Here is a 22,075-nt window from a genome sequence, read left to right as displayed (position 1 = left end):
CTTCACACATACACCCCCATCCACCCCCAGCCCCACAAACAAGTTTACCTTTGCAGTGACTGATGAAGAAGATGTGTTTCTGGTAGGCCACAACCATGTCAGCCGACTTATTGAGGAAACAGGCGGCACTCAGCGAATCGTCCAACGTGATCTCCGTTAGGAGTGCTCCCCCTTCCTCCCACACCTTGATGACTCCATCCTTACTGTCCTCACACACACACACGCACACACACACCCACACATACATAACAGGTATGCACCAAACATGCAGTTTCACAGATATGAAAGCACAGTCAAATACACATAAACGTACATGAGCCCCAACACACACACACACACACACCACACAAACATTACCCTGCACCTCCTCTACCCCCCTCCTCCACACACTCATTTCTAGGCTACGTATCGCAGTTTCCACGGCACACACACACACACGTCTTCATGTTTTACATTTATTTGCTTATTTATCATCATTGTTGTCTTATTTATTTATCTATTTATTTATTTGTTTATTTATTATTATTATTATTACTACTACTCCTTTTTTTATATATCATAATTATTTATTTATTTATTTACTTATTTATGTACGCTTACCTTATTCACCTTTTTTTTTTTTTCCTCCTCAAGGCCTGACTAAGCGCGTTGGGTTACGCTGCTGGTCAGGCATCTGCTTGGCAGATGTGGTGTAGCGTATATGGATTTGTCCGAACGCAGTGATGCCTCCTTGAGCTACTGAAACTGTCTCCACACACACACATAGGAAACGAATGATGAGCATCCAATGGCAAACTGTCAGTCTTCTCTACCCCGGAAGGCAGCCTGTCGTGGCAAATGACTCTGTGTTTATAACGCGCTTAGAACTCGGTCTCTCACTGAGGACAGGTGTGAAATCAGTATCCATATCCATATCCAGCCAGCCACACACACCACACACAATGTCACAGCTAACACATGATTCATTCTTGTGTATACGCATGCAGAAGATCATTGATCAACGCACATTAAAGATCCTGTAATCCGTGTCAGCGTTCGGTGGGTTGTGGAAACAAGTACACGCTAAGCATTGTATTGTATTGTATTGTATTGTATTGTATTGTATTGTATTGTTAATGATCCAGGAATCCATGTCAGCATTTGGTGAGTCATGGAAACAAGAAAATACCCAGCATGTATTGTATTCTATCGTATATGTATTGTACAGTGTTGAATTGTTAAAGATGCTTTAATCCATGTCAGCATTTGGTAAGTTATGGAAACCAAGAAAAGACCCAGCATCACACCCCTGAAAATGGAGAATGGCTGCCTACATGATGGAGTAAAAACAAACAAACAAATAAAACCAAACAAAAACAGCCATACATGTAAAAAGTCAAAGGTCTGTGTGAGTGTGCATCCTTGTCCTCACCATGACAACGATAATGGTTGTCGTTGTCAACGACAACAATGGTTTTTTGACGACAACGACAACACCACGACTACTACTGCAAAAACTACTACTACTAACATACATAATTAATATCAACAGTATCATAAATATCACAATCAGCATCACCACCATCATGATAATCATTATTTTGCAAAAACTACTACTACTAACATATATCATTAATATCAACAGTATCATAAATATCACAATCAGCATCACCACCATCAAGATAATCATTATTTACTTCTATGTTTTTTTTTATATATTCATTCATTCATTCAATCATATTTATTCATTTGTTCATTCATTCAATCATTCATATAATCATTCATCTGTTCATTCAATAATTCATTCATATATTCATCCATTATTTATGTATCTTTTCTCTTTTTCCTCAAACTCAGTTTTATTCGGGTTTTTTTCCGTTTACATTGTACATATGAATATATAGGACATATACATAAAAAGCAAATATGCAACATAAATATATTAATTGTGTATTCAACATTTTATATACTAACAGTCAATGCTCATCATATATCCTGGCTATATTTATATATCAAAAGTTTATGTCTATAGAGGTCTGAAGAAGGACATACTTGAATATGAAAGAAAAAAAAAAAGCAAAGAAAAAAATAAAACCAAATAAATAATGTAATCATGCATGTCTTCGTTCGCCAGAGCACCGGCAGCCTTTACCTGCAGGAGCAGAAGATGTTCATGGGAACGCAGGCATCCACGTTGATGACAGGGGCGTTGTGCTCTGGGCGGTGATGGGCCGGCACCACCTCCTCCACTTCCGGCATGACTGACACACACACACACACACACACATGCAAGCACACACACGCACACACACACAAACATGCATGCACACGCACGCACGCACAACACACACATAGATGCATGCACGCACACGTACACATGCACGCACACACACAACACACACATAGATGCATGCACGCACACATAAACACACACACACAAACACACATGCATGCATGCATGCAAGCACACACACACGCACATGCACACATATGCACACACACGCATACACACACACACACACACAAAAGAGTCACCCCTGGAAAAAATTCAGAAGAAAAACCCACTTTTATATATACGTGTGTGTGTGTGTGTGTGTGTGTGTGTGTGTGTGTGCATGTGCATGCGTGTGCGACGGAAACCTGACTGAATGGCACAGTAAACGAATCATAAGCGCATAACGGCAGCCATCAGTCAGCTCTACCCAGGCAGCCAGCCTGTTGTGCAAATGACCCCGTGTTTGCAAAGCGCTCACTGAATGGTCTAACCGGATATCGGCACTGTAGATGTACCAATAATAAAAACACTAACCGATCAAGACAAGACAAGGCCAGACATTTATTTCAAGGTCTCTCACCAGAGATCAAGACAAGACAAGGCAAGACATTTATTTCATGGTCTCTCACCAGAGATCGGCACTGTATATGTACCAATAATAAAAACACTAACCGATCAAGACAAGGCAAGGCCAGACATTTATTTCATGGTCTATCACCGGAGATCGGCACTGTATATGTATCAATAATAACAAGAGAGGCAAGGCCTTCAAGACTCACTTGTGATAAATTACGTCCCCTAGCATTAATTACAGAGTAATTTCCCTTTTTTACTATCTGCACCAAAACGTTTGCAAAATAGATAAAAATTCCATGCTTAGCAAAAGAAGTTCCTGTTTGAACAAAAAATGATAATAATGACTCCTCTTGTTGTTGTGTCAGAATAAGAGGTCAAAGTGCCAAGTTTAGAGAATACAAAAAATATAAATATAACAGTAAATGCAGTTTGCATATAATTAGGCTTCTTTTTTTATTTTTTTGTGCCCATCCCAGAGGTGCAATATTGTTTTAAACAAGATGACTGGAAAGTACTGAATTTTTCCTATTTTTATGCCAAATTTGGTGTCAACTGACAAAGTATTTGCAGAGAAAATGTCAATGTTAAAGTTTACCACGGACACACAGACACACGGACAAACACACACACTCGGACAACCGAACACCGGGTCAAAACATAGACTCACTTTGTTTACACAAGTGAGTCAAAAACACTAACCGATCAAGACAAGGCCAGACATTTATTTCATGGTCTCTCACCGGAGATCGGCACTGTATATGTACCAATAATAAAAACACTAACCAATCAAGACAAGGCCAGACATTTATTTCATGGTCTCTCACCTGAGATGGTAAATGTATATGTACCAATAATAAAAACACTAACCAATCAAGACAAGGCCAGACATTTATTTCATGGTCTCTCACCTGAGATGGTAAATGTATATGTATCAATAATAAAAACACTAACCAATCGAGGCAAGGCAAGGTCAGACATTTATTTCAAGTGCCCCCATGGGGATGCTAAAACAACATACACGCATGCACCTTTCACACGCATGACACAAACAAAAACAGTGACGTCAAAGACCAAACAAACAGTAAATAAAGCCCAACTGAGCAAACAAGCAAATGCGCATCAACAATTTATCTTCCTCAGTGACAGATAATTATAACTCTTTTCCTTAGCTAAGTGGTAACAAACAAGTCCGCCTTGGAAGCAAGAAAATCTGAGTGCGCTGGTTCGAATCACACCGGCAGTCGCCAGTATTTTCTCCCTCTCTACTAGACCCTTGAGTGGTGGTCTGAATGCTAGTCATCTGGAGAAGATAACTGAGGTCCCGTGTGCAGCATGCACTTAGCACACATAAAAGAACCCACAGCAACAAAAGGGTTGTCCCTGGCAAACATTTTTTTTTCTACTTCTTCTTCTGTGTTCGTGGGCTGCAACTCCCACGTTCACTCGTACGTACACGAGTGGGCTTTTATGTGTATGACCGCTTCTACCCCACCCTGTATGCAGCCATACTCCGCTTTTGGGGGTTGTGCATGCTGGGTATATTCTTGCTTCCATAATCCACCGAACACTGACATGAATTACAGGATTTTTAACATGCGTATTTGATCTTTTCTTTGCGTATACACATGAAGGGGATTCAGGCGCTAGCAGGTGTGCACATATGTTGACCTGGGAGATTGGAAAAATCTCCACCCTTTACCCACCAGGTGCCGTCACCATTTTTTTTTTCTTTTCTTTTAATGGGTGGTGCTCTCAGTGTAGCGACATGCTTTCCTTGGGGAGATCAGCCCGAATTTCACACCGAGAAATCTGTTGTGACAAAAAAAGGGTAATACAATACAATACAATACAATACAAAACAATACAAACCCAGACCCCCGCAGACTCTGTACTGGCGGATAAGAGTCCTAACCATCCTGCCACCTGGTTCCCCCAGACACAATTCAGAGACTGAAGGACGCCCATTAACTCTCTCCATACGAACGGCGAAAGAGACGACGTTAACAGCGTTTCACCTCAGTTACCGTCATCAAAATATTGCAAACGGAAGGCTCTTATACTGAAGGGGTGAATGTTGACAAAGAATACCACAATTCTGACGACGGAAGCTAAACGTTGGGTCATTCAGACACCCACTGGACATCCGAGGGGTCTGTGCAGAGGAGAAGAGAGGACTGGCCGTACTGAGGGAGTTAAGCTACACCGATAGACTGCTGTTGCAAAGACAGACTCACAGCGTCCTTTGTACAGGCCGGGGTCACTGGCCATGTCCAGGGTGTGGAAGAGAACGGAGCCACTGTCATGGCCAGTCACACACATGTAGCCCTGTGACACACACCATCATCATCATCATAATGATCAATAATGATCATGATGATGATGATGATAATGATGATGACCATCATAATAATGATGATAAAAAGGAGAATTATGATGATGATGATAATGATGATGATGATAAGTAGTGGAGTAACAATAGCTGCTTTTTTTACATCCAGCTCTCAGGAGAGACAGACAGACAGACAGACAGACAGACAGAGAGAGAAGAGACAGAGACAGACAGACAGAGAGAAAAGAGACAGAGACAGACAGACAGAGAGAGACAGAGAGAGAAAAGATACAGACAGACAGACAGAAACAGAGAGAGAGAAAAGAGACAGACAGACAGACAGAGACAGAGAGATAGAAAAGAGACAGAGAGACAGACGACACTGACGATGCGGGTGAAGGCAGCCAGGTCAGGGAGGCAGAAGACCTCATGCAGCAACTCCAGGTCAGGCAGGCTCCAGAACTGGACCAGGGTCAGCTGGGAGGTCTGCGACAGGGTGGTGAGGCACTGGTGGTCCACGTCATGGTGAAGACCCACCACCTGGTCACACACACACACACACACACACACACACACACACACACACACACACACACACACACACACACTGATACATATACATTGAAAGTTACACACACAAGGCCCAACATTCAGCTTCTATCACAGATTGACGTAAGTTTACAGTTGGGCCAACAGCAAAGTGAGAGCTGTATTATCAATGGTTTCTCCATTGCAATGGGAATTCATTTACAGCTTTTGTCTTTTGTGAAGGACTACGACTCTCAAACTAGGAGGCAAAATTGCACTGGCTCTTAGTGCTGCAGCCTTGGGGGCTAGTTGGCCTTTGGGAACCATCCCAACGTCGACTGTCCTAAAACCGTCTTGGCCGAGAGAGTGGGGATGTAACTTGGGCAAGACACTCTCCACTATAATCAAATTCTAGCCCAGATAGTCGGGACAGCAGTTACCTCCTCTGCTGTTCTGATGGTCATAGTCGAACACAATTGACTATCATACACACACACACACACACACACACTGATACATAGTAATAACACTGATACTACTACAACTGATATATTGCACTTATACAGCGCGAACTCCCCACAGATGAGCTCTAAGCACCTCACATGAAACAGTACATATATAAACAGTGCATTATACAAAATAAGAGCACATATGGCCATAGAAGTGGCATCCACAAATACAATACTACAAACTGTGGATATGAATAATCACAGAAAAAACATATACAGACAGAGTCAGACACGTACACACATATATAGGGGCATATACACACATATGCACATACACACTCAATCTCTCTCTCGAATCGTATCTCGTTACACACACAGCACACATTTAATTAGAGACACATACATAGTAACACATATACATAGTAACACACACATACATAGCTACACACGCAAACACACACATATTGATATTGTTACACACACATACACAAACCTAAAAAAAATTCACTCACACACACATATACATATTCCACAAAAACAGATATTCAAACACTGCCATACACATACATACATACATTTGATACCTACATACATACACAAACTTACATACACATTTACACACACATGTAGTAACACACAAACAGAACACACACACTGTTAAAGACATAACATACATAAATATGTATGCATGTGTGTGTGTACGTACATACCATATGGATGGATGGATGTAGACCTAAAATCTCAATCCTTGAATAGAAAATGTTTTGAATTCTGAGTTCTCTCTCCACACACACAAAAACACACACACACACAGCCACACACAGCCACACACAAACACACACACACACTCACAAACACAAACCCTTATCAAGGGATGGACAGACCTGCCAGCAACAGACACACACACGCACACACACACACACACACACACACACGTGTACACCATAACCTGTCACTCACAGGGTCCTTGGAGACTTTGAACTCCATGAACTTTTGACCTTTGACCACTGGATCCATGAACAGAACACGTCCATCCTGAAACAACACCCGAGATGCCGGCATCATCATCGAGTCAAATACATGGGTTTCTAAAGTGTTTTTCTTCACAGACACACACACACACACACACACATGCGCGCAGTGATACATAAGTCTCACAGAAATGCATGTGAACAGCACAAAGATAATTATGATCATACATTGGATTAGCACTTTCAAATCTCTCCTGTCAGTCCGACACAAAGCATAAAAGAACACACACAGACACCGACACACATACACAGAGGCATGCACACACACACACACACACACTAACACACACACACGAATACACGTACACAAACATATACACACATGTACATAACACAAACACACACTCACTCACACACAAACACATGTGGAAGAAATTCACGAGGATCCATACAACACAGATATGGAATCATGTACACACTACTTTGAAAAGGACTGGCTTTAGACTTTTTCTTTCATTAGATATGAGCAAAAGACTGTGATGGACTGAAAAAAAAGCAGTGAATTCCAGGTTTATACAGCTGAAGAACCATCACCAGGTATGTGGGCATGGAACTGATGTGTCTACATTCAAGGTATACATCCCTGGCATTCACCCCTATGCTCAATGTGGAGTGATGGCCTAGAGGTAACGCGTCCACCTAGGAAGCGAGAGAATCTGAGCGCGCTGGTTCGAATCACGGCTCGACCGCCGATATTTTCTCCCCCTCCACTAGGCCTTGAGTGGTGGTCTGGACGCTAGGCATTCGGATGAGACGATAAACCGAGGTCCCATGTGCAGCATACACTTAGCGCACGTAAAAGAACCAACGGCAACAAAAGGGTTGTCCCTGGCAAAATTCTATAGAAAAATCCACTTCAATAGGGAAAACAAATAAAACTGCACGCAGGAAAAAATACAAAAAAATGGGTGGCGCTGTAGTGTAGCGACGCGCTCTCCCTGGGGAGAGCAGCCCGAATTTCACACAGAGAAATCTGTTGTGATAAAAAGAAATACACATACAAATACAAATAGCTGAGTGGTTAAAGCTGGACTTTCAATCTGAGGGTCACAGGTTCAGATCTCAGTAACGGCACCTGGTGGGCAAAGGGCAGAGAGTTTTCCCATCTCCCAGGTCAACATATGCGTAGACCTGCTTATGCCTCAACCGCCTTCGTGTGTACACTTAAGCAGAAGATTAAATACATTTAAGATCCTGTAATCCATGTCAGTGTTCAGTGGGTTATACCTAGCATGTGCACCCCCAAAAACGAAGTATGGCTGCCTACATGGTGGGGTAAATAACCAAAACGGTCATACACGTAAAATGTTACATTGCTGCATGAGTATATGTGTACGTTCCTGAAACCCGACCGAATGACACAGGAAACGAATGATGAGCGCCCAATGGTAGCCATCAGTCGGCTCTTCCCAGGTAGGCAGCCTGCTGCGCAAATGACTCCCTGTTTGTAAAGCACTTAGAGCTTGGTCTCCGACCGAAGATAGGCGCTACATAAGTATCCATATCATCATCATCGTCATCATCACCCTCAGATTGAAAGTCTGTTGCTTTCACAGGACCCTCAGATTGAAAGTCTGTTGCTTTCACAGGACCCTCAGATTGAAAGTCTGTTGCTTTCACAGGACCCTCAGATTGAAAGTCTGTTGCTTTCACAGGACCCTCAGATTGAAAGTCTGCTGCTTTCACAGGACCCTCAGATTGAAAGTCTGTTGCTTTCACAGGACCCTCAGATTGAAAGTCTGTTGCTTTCACAGGACCCTCAGATTGAAAGTCTGCTGCTTTCACAGGACCCTCAGATTGAAAGTCTGTTGCTTTCACAGGACCCTCAGATTGAAAGTCTGTTGCTTTCACAGGACCCTCAGATTGAAAGTCTGCTGCTTTCACAGGACCCTCAGATTGAAAGTCTGCTGCTTTCACAGGACCCTCAGATTGAAAGTCTGTTGCTTTCACAGGACCCTCAGTCTGCTGCTTTCACAGGACCCTCAGATTGAAAGTCTGCTGCTTTCACAGGACCCTCAGATTGAAAGTCTGTTGCTTTCACAGGACCCTCAGATTGAAAGTCTGTTGCTTTCACAGGACCCTCAGATTGAAAGTCTGCTGCTTTCACAGGACCCTCAGATTGAAAGTCTGCTGCTTTCACAGGACCCTCAGACTGAAAGTCTGTTGCTTTCACAGGACCCTCAGATTGAAAGTCTGTCGCTTTCACAGGACCCTCAGATTGAAAGTCTGTCGCTTTCACAGGACCCTCAGATTGAAAGTCTGTCGCTTTCACAGGACCCTCAGATTGAAAGTCTGTCGCTTTCACAGGACCCTCAGATTGAAAGTCTGTCGCTTTCACAGGACCCTCAGATTGAAAGTCTGTCGCTTTCACAGGACCCTCAGATTGAAAGTCTGTCGCTTTCACAGGACCCTCAGATTGAAAGTCTGTCGCTTTCACAGGACCCTCAGATTGAAAGTCTGTCGCTTTCACAGGACCCTCAGATTGAAAGTCTGTTGCTTTCACAGGACCCTCAGATTGAAAGTCTGCTGCTTTCACAGGACCCTCAGATTGAAAGTCTGTTGCTTTCACAGGACCCTCAGATTGAAAGTCTGTTGCTTTCACAGGACCCTCAGATTGAAAGTCTGTTGCTTTCACAGGACCCTCAGATTGAAAGTCTGTTGCTTTCACAGGACCCTCAGATTGAAAGTCCGTCGCTTTTAACAACTCAGCTGCTGCGCCCTTCAGCTATTTTTGCGTTTGGGGCTGATGGCATGCGGCCTGGCGTTCACCCCTACGGGTCTCACCCCATACCCCTAGGCATGCAGCGTTCACCCCTACGGGTCTCGCCCCACACCCCTAGGCATGCAGCGTTCACCCCTACAGGTCTCACCCCACCCCTAGGCATGCAGCATTCACCCCTACGGGTCTCACCCCATACCCCTAGGCATGCAGCGTTCACCCCAACAGGTCTCACCCCATACCCCTAGGCATGCAACGTTCACCCCTACAGGTCTCACCCCATACCCCTAGGCATGCAGCGTTCACCCCTACAGGTCTCGCCCCATACCCCTAGGCATGCAGCGTTCACCCCTACAGGTCTCACCCCATACCCCTAGGCATGCAGCGTTCACCCCTACGGGTCTCACCCCATACCCCTAGGCATGCAGCGTTCACCCCTACAGGTCTCGCCCCCTACCCCTAGTCATGCAGCGTTCACCCCAACAGGTCTCACCCCATACCCCTAGGCATGCAGCGTTCACCCCTACAGGTCTCGCCCCATACCCCTAGGCATGCAGCGTTCACCCCTACAGGTCTCGCCCCATACCCCTAGGCATGCAGCGTTCACCCCTACGGGTCTTGCCCCCTACCCCTAGGCATGCAGCGTTCACCCCTACAGGTCTCGCCCCATACCCCTAGGCATGCAGCGTTCACCCCTACAGGTCTCACCCCATACCCCTAGGCATGCAGCGTTCACCCCTACGGGTCTCGCCCCATAACCCCTACCTCCATCCCCAGCAGCAGGTAGGAGTGGCGCACAGGACAGCAGCACCCCTCGTCCGTCCACAGCATGGCGGAGGACTTGAGGATGCACAGGCAGAGGCAGGGGCAGGGTGGTTCGTTCCCCGCCCCGTTCTCCGTGGCGCGGTGGCTGGGGCCCGTCTTGGTGCTCAGCAACAGAGTCCTGCCCACAACAACAGCAGCAGCAACACCTTCCCTTTAACCCCTTGAATGCTCAGGTTCAGTTTCAGTTTCAGTTTCTCAAAGAGGCGTCACAGTGCTTGGTCAAACCCGTAAGTATGATAGTCAGGTCGTGTTCAACTATGACCATCAGAACAGCAGAGGAGGCAACTGCTGTCCCAAGTATCTAGGCTAGAATTTGATTATAGTGGAGAGTGTCTTGTCCTAAGTTACATCCCCACTCTTCTCGGCCAAGTGGGTTTTAGGACAATCGGCGCTGGGATGGTTCCCAAAGGCCCACCTGCCCCACCTGTCGGCCTCCGAGTTTGAGAGTCAGTTCTTCACAAAAGACTAAGCTGTAAGTGGTGTCCCATTGCATTGGAGAAACCACTGATAATACAGCTCTCACCTTGCTGCTGGCCAAGGGCACCGCCTTCCCGTTAACTCCTTGAATGCTGAGGTTGAAACTGCATGTTTGGTGCATATCTGTTATGCATGTGTGGGTGTATGTCTGAATGTGTGTCTTCATGTTTTACATTTATCTGCTTATTTATCACCATTGTTGTCTTATTTATTTATTTATTATTATTATTATTTTATTATTATTATTATTATTACTACTACTACTACTACCTTTTTTTTTATATTATAATTATTATTTATTCATTTATTTATGTAAGCTTATCTATTATTTATTCACCTTTCTTCTCTTTTAAAAAATTTTTTTTTCTCTCAAGGCCTGACAAAGCGCGTCGGGTTACGCTGCTGGTCAGGCATCTGCTTGGCAGATGTGGTGTAGTGTATATGGATTTGTCCGAACGCAGTGACGCCTCCTTGAGCTACTGAAACTGAAACTGAAAACTGAGGTTCAGTTTCAGTCAAAGACTAAACAAAAAGTCCACTTGAGCAAACAAGCCAATAAAAATAAACAACTCTGATTTTTTTTTCCCAGTGACACACAATTAAAATTCTTTTCCTTCAGATTCCGTGTTCTCAAGGAGGCATCACTGCGTTCTGGATAAATCCCTATACGCTACACCACATCTTGCTAGGCAGAGGCTTGACCAGCAGCATAACTCAACACACTTCGTCAGGCGTTGAGTGCATGGATATATAAGTGTGCTTCTATTGGAGTGGATTTCTTTGACAAAACTTCGGACAAATCCATATATACGCTACTGCCACATCTGCTAGGCAGATTCCGAACCAGCGGCATAACCCAACATGCTTAGTCCGGCCTTGACAGCAGTGACATATATCTGTGTTCCTACTGGAGTCGATTTCTTTGACGTGATTTCAGACAAATCCATATAAGCTACACCACATTCAGATTCCTGACAGCAAGCAGCATACATAACCCAACACGCTTTCTCTGGCCTCGAGTGCATATACATATGTGTGTGTCCTTACTGGACTGGATTTCTTGGACATAATTTTGCCAGAGGACAACACCCTTGATACCAGGGGTTCTTTTTTCAGTGCACCAAATGCGTGCTGCACACAGGACCTCGGTTTATCATCTCATCTGAACGACTAGACGCTCAGTTTGATTTTCCAGTCAAACGTGGGAGAAAGGGAGAGAGTGGGATTCTTCTTCTTCTTCTGCGTTCACTCGTATGCACACGAGTGGGCTTTTACGTGAATGACCGTTTTTACCCCGCCATGTAGGCAGCCATACTCCGTTTTCGGGGGTGTGCATGCTGGGTATGTTCTTGTTTCCATAACCCACCGAACGCTGACATGGATTACAGGATCTTTAACGTGCGTATTTGATCTTCTGCTTGCATATACACACGAAGGGGGTTCAGGCACTAGCAGGTCTGCACATATGTTGACCTGGGAGATCGTAAAAATCTCCACCCTTAACCCACCAGGCACCGTCACCGCGATTCAAACCCGGGACCCTCAGATTGACAGTCCAACGCTTTAACCACTCGGCTATTGCGCCCATCAGAGTGGGATTCGAACCCACACCCTCACAGACACTGTGTCGTAACTATCCTGTAACATTCCTTCTGAATGCTGAACCCTGGTGAAATGTGTAGTACCCGGAGGAAGGCAGCAAATGGTTAAGACGTTTATGTATAAACACAGTGCACCGTCATCAGTCATTACACATCACTGACTCAAGGCCTGACTAAGCGCGTTGGGTTACGCTGCTGGTCAGGCATCTGCTTGGCAGATGTGGTGTAGCGTATATGGATTTGTCCGAATGCAGTGACGCCTCCTTGAGCTACTGAAACTGAAACTGTATAATTATGCATACACCCCAGGCCCAAGTTATGCTGCTGGTCAGGCATCTCCGCCAAGAAGATGCGGAGGAGTAGCGTATATGGATTTGTCCAAACACAGTGATGCCTCCTTCAGAAACTGTAATGTATTTTGTATTTGTATTTTGTATTCCTTTTTATCACAACAGATTTCTCTGTGTGAAATTCGGGCTGCTCTCCCCAGGGAGAGCGCGTCGCTACACTACAGCGCCACCCATTTTTTTTGGTATTTTTTCCTGCGTGCAAATTTATTTGTTTTTCCTATTGACGTGGATTTTTCTACAGAATTTTGCCAGGAACAACCCTTTTGTTGCCGTGGGTTCTTTTACGTGTGCTAAGTGCATGCTGCACACGGGACCTCGGTTTATCGTCTCATCCGAATGACTAGCGTCCAGACCACCACTCAAGGTCTAGCGGAGGGGGAGAAAATATCGGCGGCTGAGCCGAGATTTGAACCAGCGCGCTCACATTCTCTCGCTTCCTAGACGGACGTGTTACCTCTAGGCCATCACTCCAATGTATGCGTCCATGGTGATTTATATACAGAGGGCGACCTATGGGGGACAAATCAAGCTGATCCTGTAGGGGTGGGGTGGGGGGGGGGGTGGGGGTTGCCACAGTGCGTAACCCTTATTGTTGGTGTTCTTTTCAGTACCGAAGCGAAGGAGGGGAGAGGACACTTGGCAGCAGCAGAGTTACCTTTCCTGAGCCGTGTCGTCTGCTGCTTTGGGACACATGGCCTGGATCTGAAGCACCTCCCACACTGCAATGCGACAGGCCGGGTCCGTCCTGCGACACAGTGCACCGTCATCAGTCATTACACATCACTGACATCAGACGTTTTTTCTCTTTAAATATTTATTTATTTATTTTTGTTATTCTTACTTTATTTATTTCATTTTTTTTTTCTCAAGGCCTGACAAAGCGCGTTGGGTTACGCTGCTGGTCAGGCATCTGCTTGGCAGATGTGGTGTAGCGTATATGGATCTGACTGAACGCAGTGACACCTCCTTGAGCTACTGATACTGATACTGACATCAGGATGCTTTTCTTTCTTACGTAATCTTTATGCCATTAAATCAAATTATTGTATTGTATTGTATTGTACTGTATTGTATTGTATTCATATTGTATTGTACTGTATTGTATTGTATTCATATTGTATTGTACTGTACTGTACTGCATTCATATTTCATTGTACTGTATTGTAGAAAGTCATGTGGCTGCATATATAATACAGAGTCCGCATGGGTCTGGGTTCGAATCCTGCTCTCGCCGTTCTCCAGAGTTTGACTGGAAAATCAAACTGAGCATTCAGTTGTTCAGACAAGATGAGAAACTGAGACCCTGTGTGCAGCACACACTTGGCACACTGACAAAGAACCCAAGGCATCAAATGTGCTGTCCTCTGGCACAATTCCATTGGAGAAATCCACTCTCATAGGTATACAAATATATGTGGTTCGTCCGTCGGGATCGACGAGGACCATCTAGTCATCCTGGGGGTGGGTGGGTTGGACTCTGTGGGTGTGCAGATGACTGGTCAGGCCAATCCGCGCCCGGAAGGTTCTGACGCAGTGTGGACAGGGGATGGTGGTGGCTGTCGGGGGGACTTGCTGGCACTGCTTCTCCTGGCCTGTCTGCGTTGCTCTGCTGCAGCGATTCTGTTGGCCTCACAGGATTTGGCGCCTTTGTGGACAGCTGAACGCCACTTTGGTCTGTCTATTGCATTCAGCTCCCATGTGTCGTGGCTGATGTTGAAGGCCTTCAGAGAAGCTTTCAAATATAAAGGCATGAGCTCAAGGCCTGACTAAGCGCGTTGGGTTATGCTGCTGGTCAGGCATCCACCTAGCAGATGTGGTGTAGTGTATACTGGATTTGTTCAACCTCAGTGACACCTTCTTAAGAAACTGAAACTGTATTTTTTTTTCTTTTCTGCCCCATCATCTGCACCATTTCAGTGGCATTACTCCCATGCCGCTCATTTAGATTCCCCCATACACAGCCACACCCTTGTTCGTCCGTCGCAGTTCCAGCGTCGGCAGTCCACAGGGAGCCATCGATGTTAGGTCGCCAGGAGGCCACACACCAGAGGAGACCCTGCACTGCTGCTGAGTCACTTCGGTGGTGTTCAGTGGTGCCTGTTCTGTTTTAATGTACTTAGGACACCACCTACTAAGCCCCCTACTAACGACAATAATGGCTTAATCGCGGAGCCAGACTGAGTGAGCGTCCCTCCCAGAGTGGAGACCGCCACCATGTCCCTCAAACAACAGCCCCCCCCATGAATCTGCCGACACTGACGACATTGACAGGATTCACCCCAAGCACGGAAGTGGAGGGGCATCGAAACTGAGGTCACCATGAGAGCAGGGCATGAAAGGCCACAGACTCTGAGACTATTTTGTTTATATTGATGACGATGAAGGAGCAGAAACTGTGTATTTTGTATTGTATTGTGTTCTGTCGTATCACACTGCATTGTACTGCTTTTTGTCCTTACAGATTTCTCTGTGTGAAATTCAGAGCTTCTGTCCCACAGGGGACAGCATTGTCCCAACAGTGCAGGGAGAGAGAGCATTGTCCCAGGGAGAGCATTGTCCCAACAGTGCAGGGAGAGCATTGTCCCAGGGAGAGCACTGTCCCAGGGAGAGCATTGTCCCAACAGTGCAGGGAGAGCATTGTCCCAGGGAGAGCATTGTCCCAACAGTGCAGGGAGAGCACTGTCCCAACAGTGCAGGGAGAGCATTGTCCCAGGGAGAGCATTGTCCCAACAGTGCAGGGAGAGCATTGTCCCAGGGAGAGCATTGTCCCAACAGTGCAGGGAGAGCATTGTCCCAGGGAGAGCATTGTCCCAACAGTGCAGGGAGAGCATTGTCCCAGGGAGAGCATTGTCCCAACAGTGCAGGGAGAGCATTGTCCCAGGGAGAACATTGTCCCAAGGAGAGCATTGTCCCAGGGAGAACATCGTCTCAACAGTGCAGGGAGAGCATTGTCCCAGGGAGAGCACTGTCCCAGGGAGAACATCGTCTCAAGGAGAGCATTGTCCCAGGGAGAACATCGTCTCAACAGTGCAGGGAGAGCATTGTCCCAGGGACAGCACTGTCCCAGGGAGAGCACTGTCCCAACAGTGCACCACCACCACCACCACCACCACCACCCATTTTCTTCTTCTTTCCTCCCCCTGCAAGTGTATTTATTTTACTATCAAAACACTTTCAACAGATTCTTTTTTTCTTTTCTTTTTTTTTGTTGTTGCTTTGTTCTCAGCACAGGGGCAACACTTTCAGAGCCATGGGTCCTTTTACATGCACTAGGTGCTGGCTACACACATGGCATCTCAGTTTATCGTCTCATCATCATCATCTTCATTTGTAGGCTGCAACTCCCACGTTCACTCGTATGTACACAAGTGGGCTTTTACGGGTATGACCATTTTTACCCCACCAGTATGCAGCAATACTCCGTTTTCGGGGTATGTTCTTGTTTCCATAACCCACCTAACACTGACATGGATTTCTGGACCTTTAACATGCGTATTTGATCTTCTGTATGTGTGTACACACGAAGGGGGTTCAGGAACAAGCAGGTCTGCACATATGTTGACCTGGGAGATCGGAAAAAAATCTCCACCCTTTATTTAACCACCAGGTGCCATCACTGAGATTCTAACCCGAGACCCTCAGATTAAAAGTCCAACGCTTTAACCACTCGGCCATTGCGCCCATCATCTAAAAGACCAGCACCCTGACCACCCCCACTTGAGGTCTACAAGAGATGGAGGTGAGGGGAGGGGAGGGATGGTAGATCACTGACCTGGTGGTGTAGACCCAGATGAGGGTGGGGTTGATGAGGACGAAGATGACGTTGAACTCGCGGCTGTAGCAGACGCCCAGGATCTTCTGCAAGGGAGACACGATGGGTGGGGGCAGCACAGTCGACAGGTTCTTCTGGTTGCTCCGGGCAAACAGCCGTATGCTGTGTGGGTGTGGAGGTGTCGTCAGATGGTAGAACGAAAGAAAGACAAAAAAAACAAAAAACCAAAAGTGTATGGATGGACAAACACTTTCACGCACACATGCATGTATGTATGCACACACACGAATAAATACACACACACACATACACTCAAATGCGTACACACACAAGTACAGACACATGAACGCATGCTCACACATGTATGCATGCACCCACACATAAATGCATACACATAATGCACACACACACATACACACACACACACATATGTAAGCACACACAAACACACAGACAAACACACACACAAACACAAACACTTTCACTCATGTTAATGTGCCTCGAGTGTTACTGTCTTTTAATGAAAGGCGCAATAGAAATAAACGACTATTATTAATGTTATCATGATCACCATCACCATCATCCTCATCAAACTGACCTGCTATCCTCCCCAACGGCCAGCACGCGCTGTGTCTTCCCCGGGCAGCCCTCCAGCTGCAGGCGGGTCACCTGGTTGCGGGTGAGGCTCCAGAAGTGCAGGAAGTGGTTCAGGTGCCAGAGCGTCAGGCTACGAGCCGTGCTGATGTACAACACGTGGTCATCGGTCAGCCCCATCCACAGCAGGCCGTTCGATGACACCACCACGCTGAAGACGGGGAAAATGATCAATGATGACGACGGGCCCAATAGCCGAGTGGTTAACTCACTCAGTACTGCCAGTCCTCTCTTCACCTCTACACAGACCCCTCGGATGTCCAGTGGGTGGAGATTTTTTCTGATCTCCCAGGTCAACATATGTACAGACCTGCTTATGCCTGAATCCCTTTTGTGTGTATATGCAAAGAGAAAATCAAATACACACGTTTAAGATCCTGTAATCCACGTCAGTGTTCGGTGGGTTGTGTAAACAAGAACATACCCCGCATGCACCCCCCCAGCCATGTAGGCAGCCATACTCCATTTTCAGCAGTGTGCATGCTGGGTATGTTCTTGTTTCCATAACACAACCGAACACTGACATGGATTACAAGGTCTTTAATGTACATATTTGATCTTCTGCATGTGTATACACACCATTATCCACCAGGCCCCTTTACCAATTCAAACCTGGGACCCTCAGATTCTAAGTCCAATGCTTTAACTCTCTCCATACGAACGGCGAAAGAGATGACGTTAACAGCATTTCTCCCCAATTACCATCATCAAAATATTACATGCGGAAGGCTCTTACACTGAAGAGGTGAATGTTGACAAAGAATACCACAGTTCTGATGACGGAAGCTAAAGGTTGGATCATTGAGACACCCACTGGACATCCGAGGGGTCTGTGTAGAGGAGAAGAGAGGACTGGCCGTACTGAGTGAGTTAACCACTCTGCTGTTGTGCCAGACGGGAAAAACAAAACGAAGTAGCTGGGCATCGATCCTCGGTCCCGACAAGAATGTTACTGAATGACATCAGTAATTGTTACATCCAGTAATTTTGGGTGGGAGTTTGTGGGTAACTGTAGGAGTTGGCCAAACATGGCATCAGGAGGTGGTGCTGAGGGTGACCAGTCTGTGGGTCAAGAGTTTGATACAACACGTGGTCATCAGTCAGTCCCATCCACAGCAGGCCGTTGGACGACACCGCCAGGCTGTTTCAGTTTCAGTTGCTCAAGGAGGCGTTACTGCGTTCGGACAAATCCATATACGCTACACCACATCTGCCAAGCAGATGCCTGACCAGCAGCATAACCCAACGTGCTTAGTCAGGCCTTGAGAAACATAAATACATAAGTAAATAAATAAATAAATAATAATTATAGTATATAAAAAAGCTGAAGAAGGGAAAAACAACAACATGGTTCCTTCTTTCTATGCTGCTGAAGGCAAAGCCGACCAAATAGGGCTGAAAAACTGAATGTCCAATCCCACACACCCTGGATAAAAACACTCCCCCCCCAAAAAAAAAAAAAAACCTGGTAAAGAAAAAACAGCACAAGCACCATCACATTCTTCATGCATGTAAACCTTGAACATGCCTCTAATGTTGATCAGTCAGTCACTACTTTTTGGACAAAAAAAGAAAAAAAAAAAAAGAAAAAAAAAAAGAAATACAGAAAAGGGAGGGAGAGCGAATTTTGGAAAGAAGCCAGTTGCATTGCCTGGTTGTAACTTTTTGACAGTTACATGTGCCTAAATGCCTACACTGACCGAACTAGGCCACTGGTCAGTTCCATACTACACACAGTTAGTGACGGGTTACGACCATACTAGGCTCTTCCGTCCAAGCACTGCAGCTGGCTCAAGGTGGTTTCAAGGCTAAACTTAAAAAGAGCAGAGTGCAGAGAGCTGACGAAGCGAAAGAGGGAGCTCATTCCAAGTGGAAAGTCCAGAGATACAGAATGAGAGGTGGCTGACTGAGGAGTCTTTGAAGCTGGGAATGCATGAAACAAGAGTGGACCTAAAGCTGATGGTTCATAGAGAGCGAGATGGGGTGTAGAGTGATGTGAAGGCAGTCACACAGATAGGAAGGCGAAGATTTGTTTAAACATTTATAACATCGAGTGCTGATCTTGCGCTTCATTCTGAGCGAGACCAGGAACCAATGGAGACATGCAAGAGAGGAGTAATGCGACAGGCTATTTTTCCGGGTGGTCGAGTTCTGCATGCAACAGGTACCACAGCTCACCACACCACGGGTCACTATCTGTCGATGGCGTCCATGATGTCCTGGGACCACAAGCTACAGGTTGGAATTGATTTGATATGGATACTTACGCAACGCCTATCCTCGGTCAGAGCCTAAGCTCTCAGCTCTTTACAAACACAGAGTCATTTGCACAACAGGCTGCCTACCTGGGTGAAGCTGACTGATGGCTGCCACTGGACGCTCAGCATTTTGGGCACTCATCATTCGTTTCCTGTGTCATTCAGTTAGATTTCAGGCACGCACACACACACACACTCAGACAGACATGCAACATTTTACATGTATGACTGTTCTGTTTAGTCACCCCACCATGTAGGCAGCCATACTCCGTTTTTGGGTGGGTGCATGGTGGGTATGTTCTTGTTTCCATAATCCACTGAACGCCGACATGGATTACAGGATCTTTAGTGTGTGTATTTGATCTTCTGCGTGCAGAAACAACCGAAGAGGATCCAGGCACTAGCAGGTCTGCACATATGTTGACCTGGGAGAAAGGAAAAATCTCCACTCTTTACCCACCAGGCGCCGTTACCGAGATTGGAACCTGGGATCCTCCAACTGACAGTCCAATGCTTTCACCACTCGGCTACTGTGCCGTCACCACAGCACGGGTCACTACATGGGTCACTACCTGTAGATGTGTCTAGGGACCACATGCTGCAGGTACCACAGGTCACCACATCATGGGTCACTACCTGTAGATGTGTCTAGGGACCACATGCTGCAGGTACCACAGGTCACCACACCATGGGTCACTAGTTGTAGATGTGTCCAGGGACCACATGCTGCAGGTACCACAGGTCACCACACCACAGGTCACTACACGGGTCACTACCTGTCACCACACCATGGGTCACTACCTGTCACCACACCACAGGTCACTACACGGGTCACTACCTGTCACCACACCATGGGTCACTACCTGTCACCATACCATGGGTCACTACACGGGTCACTACCTGTCACCACACCACAGGTCACTACACGGGTCACTACCTGTCACCACACCACAGGTCACTACACGGGTCACTACCTGTCGCCACACCACGGGTCACTACCTGTCACCACACCACGGGTCACTACACGGGTCACTACCTGTCACCACACCACGGGTCACTACACGGGTCACCACCTGTAGATGTGTCTAGGGACCACATGCTGCAGGTACCACAGGTCACCACATCATGGGTCACTACCTGTAGATGTGTCTAGGGACCACATGCTGCAGGTACCACAGGTCACCACACCACAGGTCACTACACAGGTCACTACCTGTCACCACACCATGGGTCACTACACGGGTCACTACCTGTCACCACACCACAGGTCACTACACGGGTCACTACCTGTCGCCACACCACGGGTCACTACCTGTCACCACACCACGGGTCACTACACGGGTCACTACCTGTCACCACACCACGGGTCACTACACGGGTCACCACCTGTAGATGTGTCTAGGGACCACATGCTGCAGGTACCACAGGTCACCACATCATGGGTCACTACCTGTAGATGTGTCTAGGGACCACATGCTGCAGGTACCACAGGTCACCACACCACAGGTCACTACACGGGTCACTACCTGTCACCACACCACAGGTCATTACCTGTCACCACACCACAGGTCACTACACGGGTCACTACCTGTCACCACACCACAGGTCACTACATGGGTCACTACACGGGTCACTACCTGTCACCACAGCACGGGTCACTACATGGGTCACTACCTGTAGCTGTGTCTAGGGACCACATGCTGCAGGTACCACAGGTCACCACACCACAGGTTACTACCTGTCACCACACCACAGGTCACTACACGGGTCACTACCTGTCACCACACCATGGGTCACTACACGGGTCACTACCTGTCACCACAGCACGGGTCACTACACGGGTCACTACCTGTCATCACACCACGGGTCACTACACGGGTCACTACCTGTAGATGTGTCTAGGGACCACATGCTGCAGGTACCACAGGTCACCACACCAGGGTCACTACCTGTAGATGTGTCTAGGGACCACATGCTGCAGGTACCACAGGTCACCACACCACAGGTTACTACCTGTCACCACACCACAGGTCACTACACGGGTCACTACCTGTCACCACACCATGGGTCACTACACGGGTCACTACCTGTCACCACAGCACGGGTCACTACACGGGTCACTACCTGTCATCACACCACGGGTCACTACACGGGTCACTACCTGTAGATGTGTCTAGGGACCACATGCTGCAGGTACCACAAGTCACCACACCAGGGTCACTACCTGTAGATGACATCCATGTTGTACAGGA

The 22,075-nt window shown here is 46.6% G+C and overlaps 1 protein-coding gene across 4 annotated transcripts in view; it reads right to left on the bottom strand.

The window, feature by feature from the left end:
• LOC143284909 (uncharacterized) overlaps positions 1-22,075 on the bottom strand; it is a 140,596-nt gene that overhangs the window by 100,411 nt on the left and 18,110 nt on the right. For all 4 annotated transcript variants that reach the window (XM_076592048.1, XM_076592049.1, XM_076592050.1 and 1 more), the window contains exons 10-18: positions 17,510-17,716; positions 16,912-17,073; positions 13,795-13,884; positions 10,652-10,829; positions 7,097-7,171; positions 5,547-5,699; positions 5,065-5,155; positions 2,132-2,240; positions 49-203 (exon numbers count right to left, since the gene is read on the bottom strand). In XM_076592048.1, coding sequence (XP_076448163.1) covers positions 49-203; positions 2,132-2,240; positions 5,065-5,155; positions 5,547-5,699; positions 7,097-7,171; positions 10,652-10,829; positions 13,795-13,884; positions 16,912-17,073; positions 17,510-17,716 — 1,220 coding nt within the window. The remainder of the gene's footprint in view (positions 1-48; positions 204-2,131; positions 2,241-5,064; positions 5,156-5,546; positions 5,700-7,096; positions 7,172-10,651; positions 10,830-13,794; positions 13,885-16,911; positions 17,074-17,509; positions 17,717-22,075) is intronic.

This window comes from Babylonia areolata, chromosome 8 (assembly GCF_041734735.1).
Source record: "Babylonia areolata isolate BAREFJ2019XMU chromosome 8, ASM4173473v1, whole genome shotgun sequence".
Classification (NCBI taxonomy): Eukaryota; Metazoa; Mollusca; class Gastropoda; order Neogastropoda; family Buccinidae; genus Babylonia; species Babylonia areolata.
This window is presented reverse-complemented; position numbering and strand designations above follow the sequence as displayed.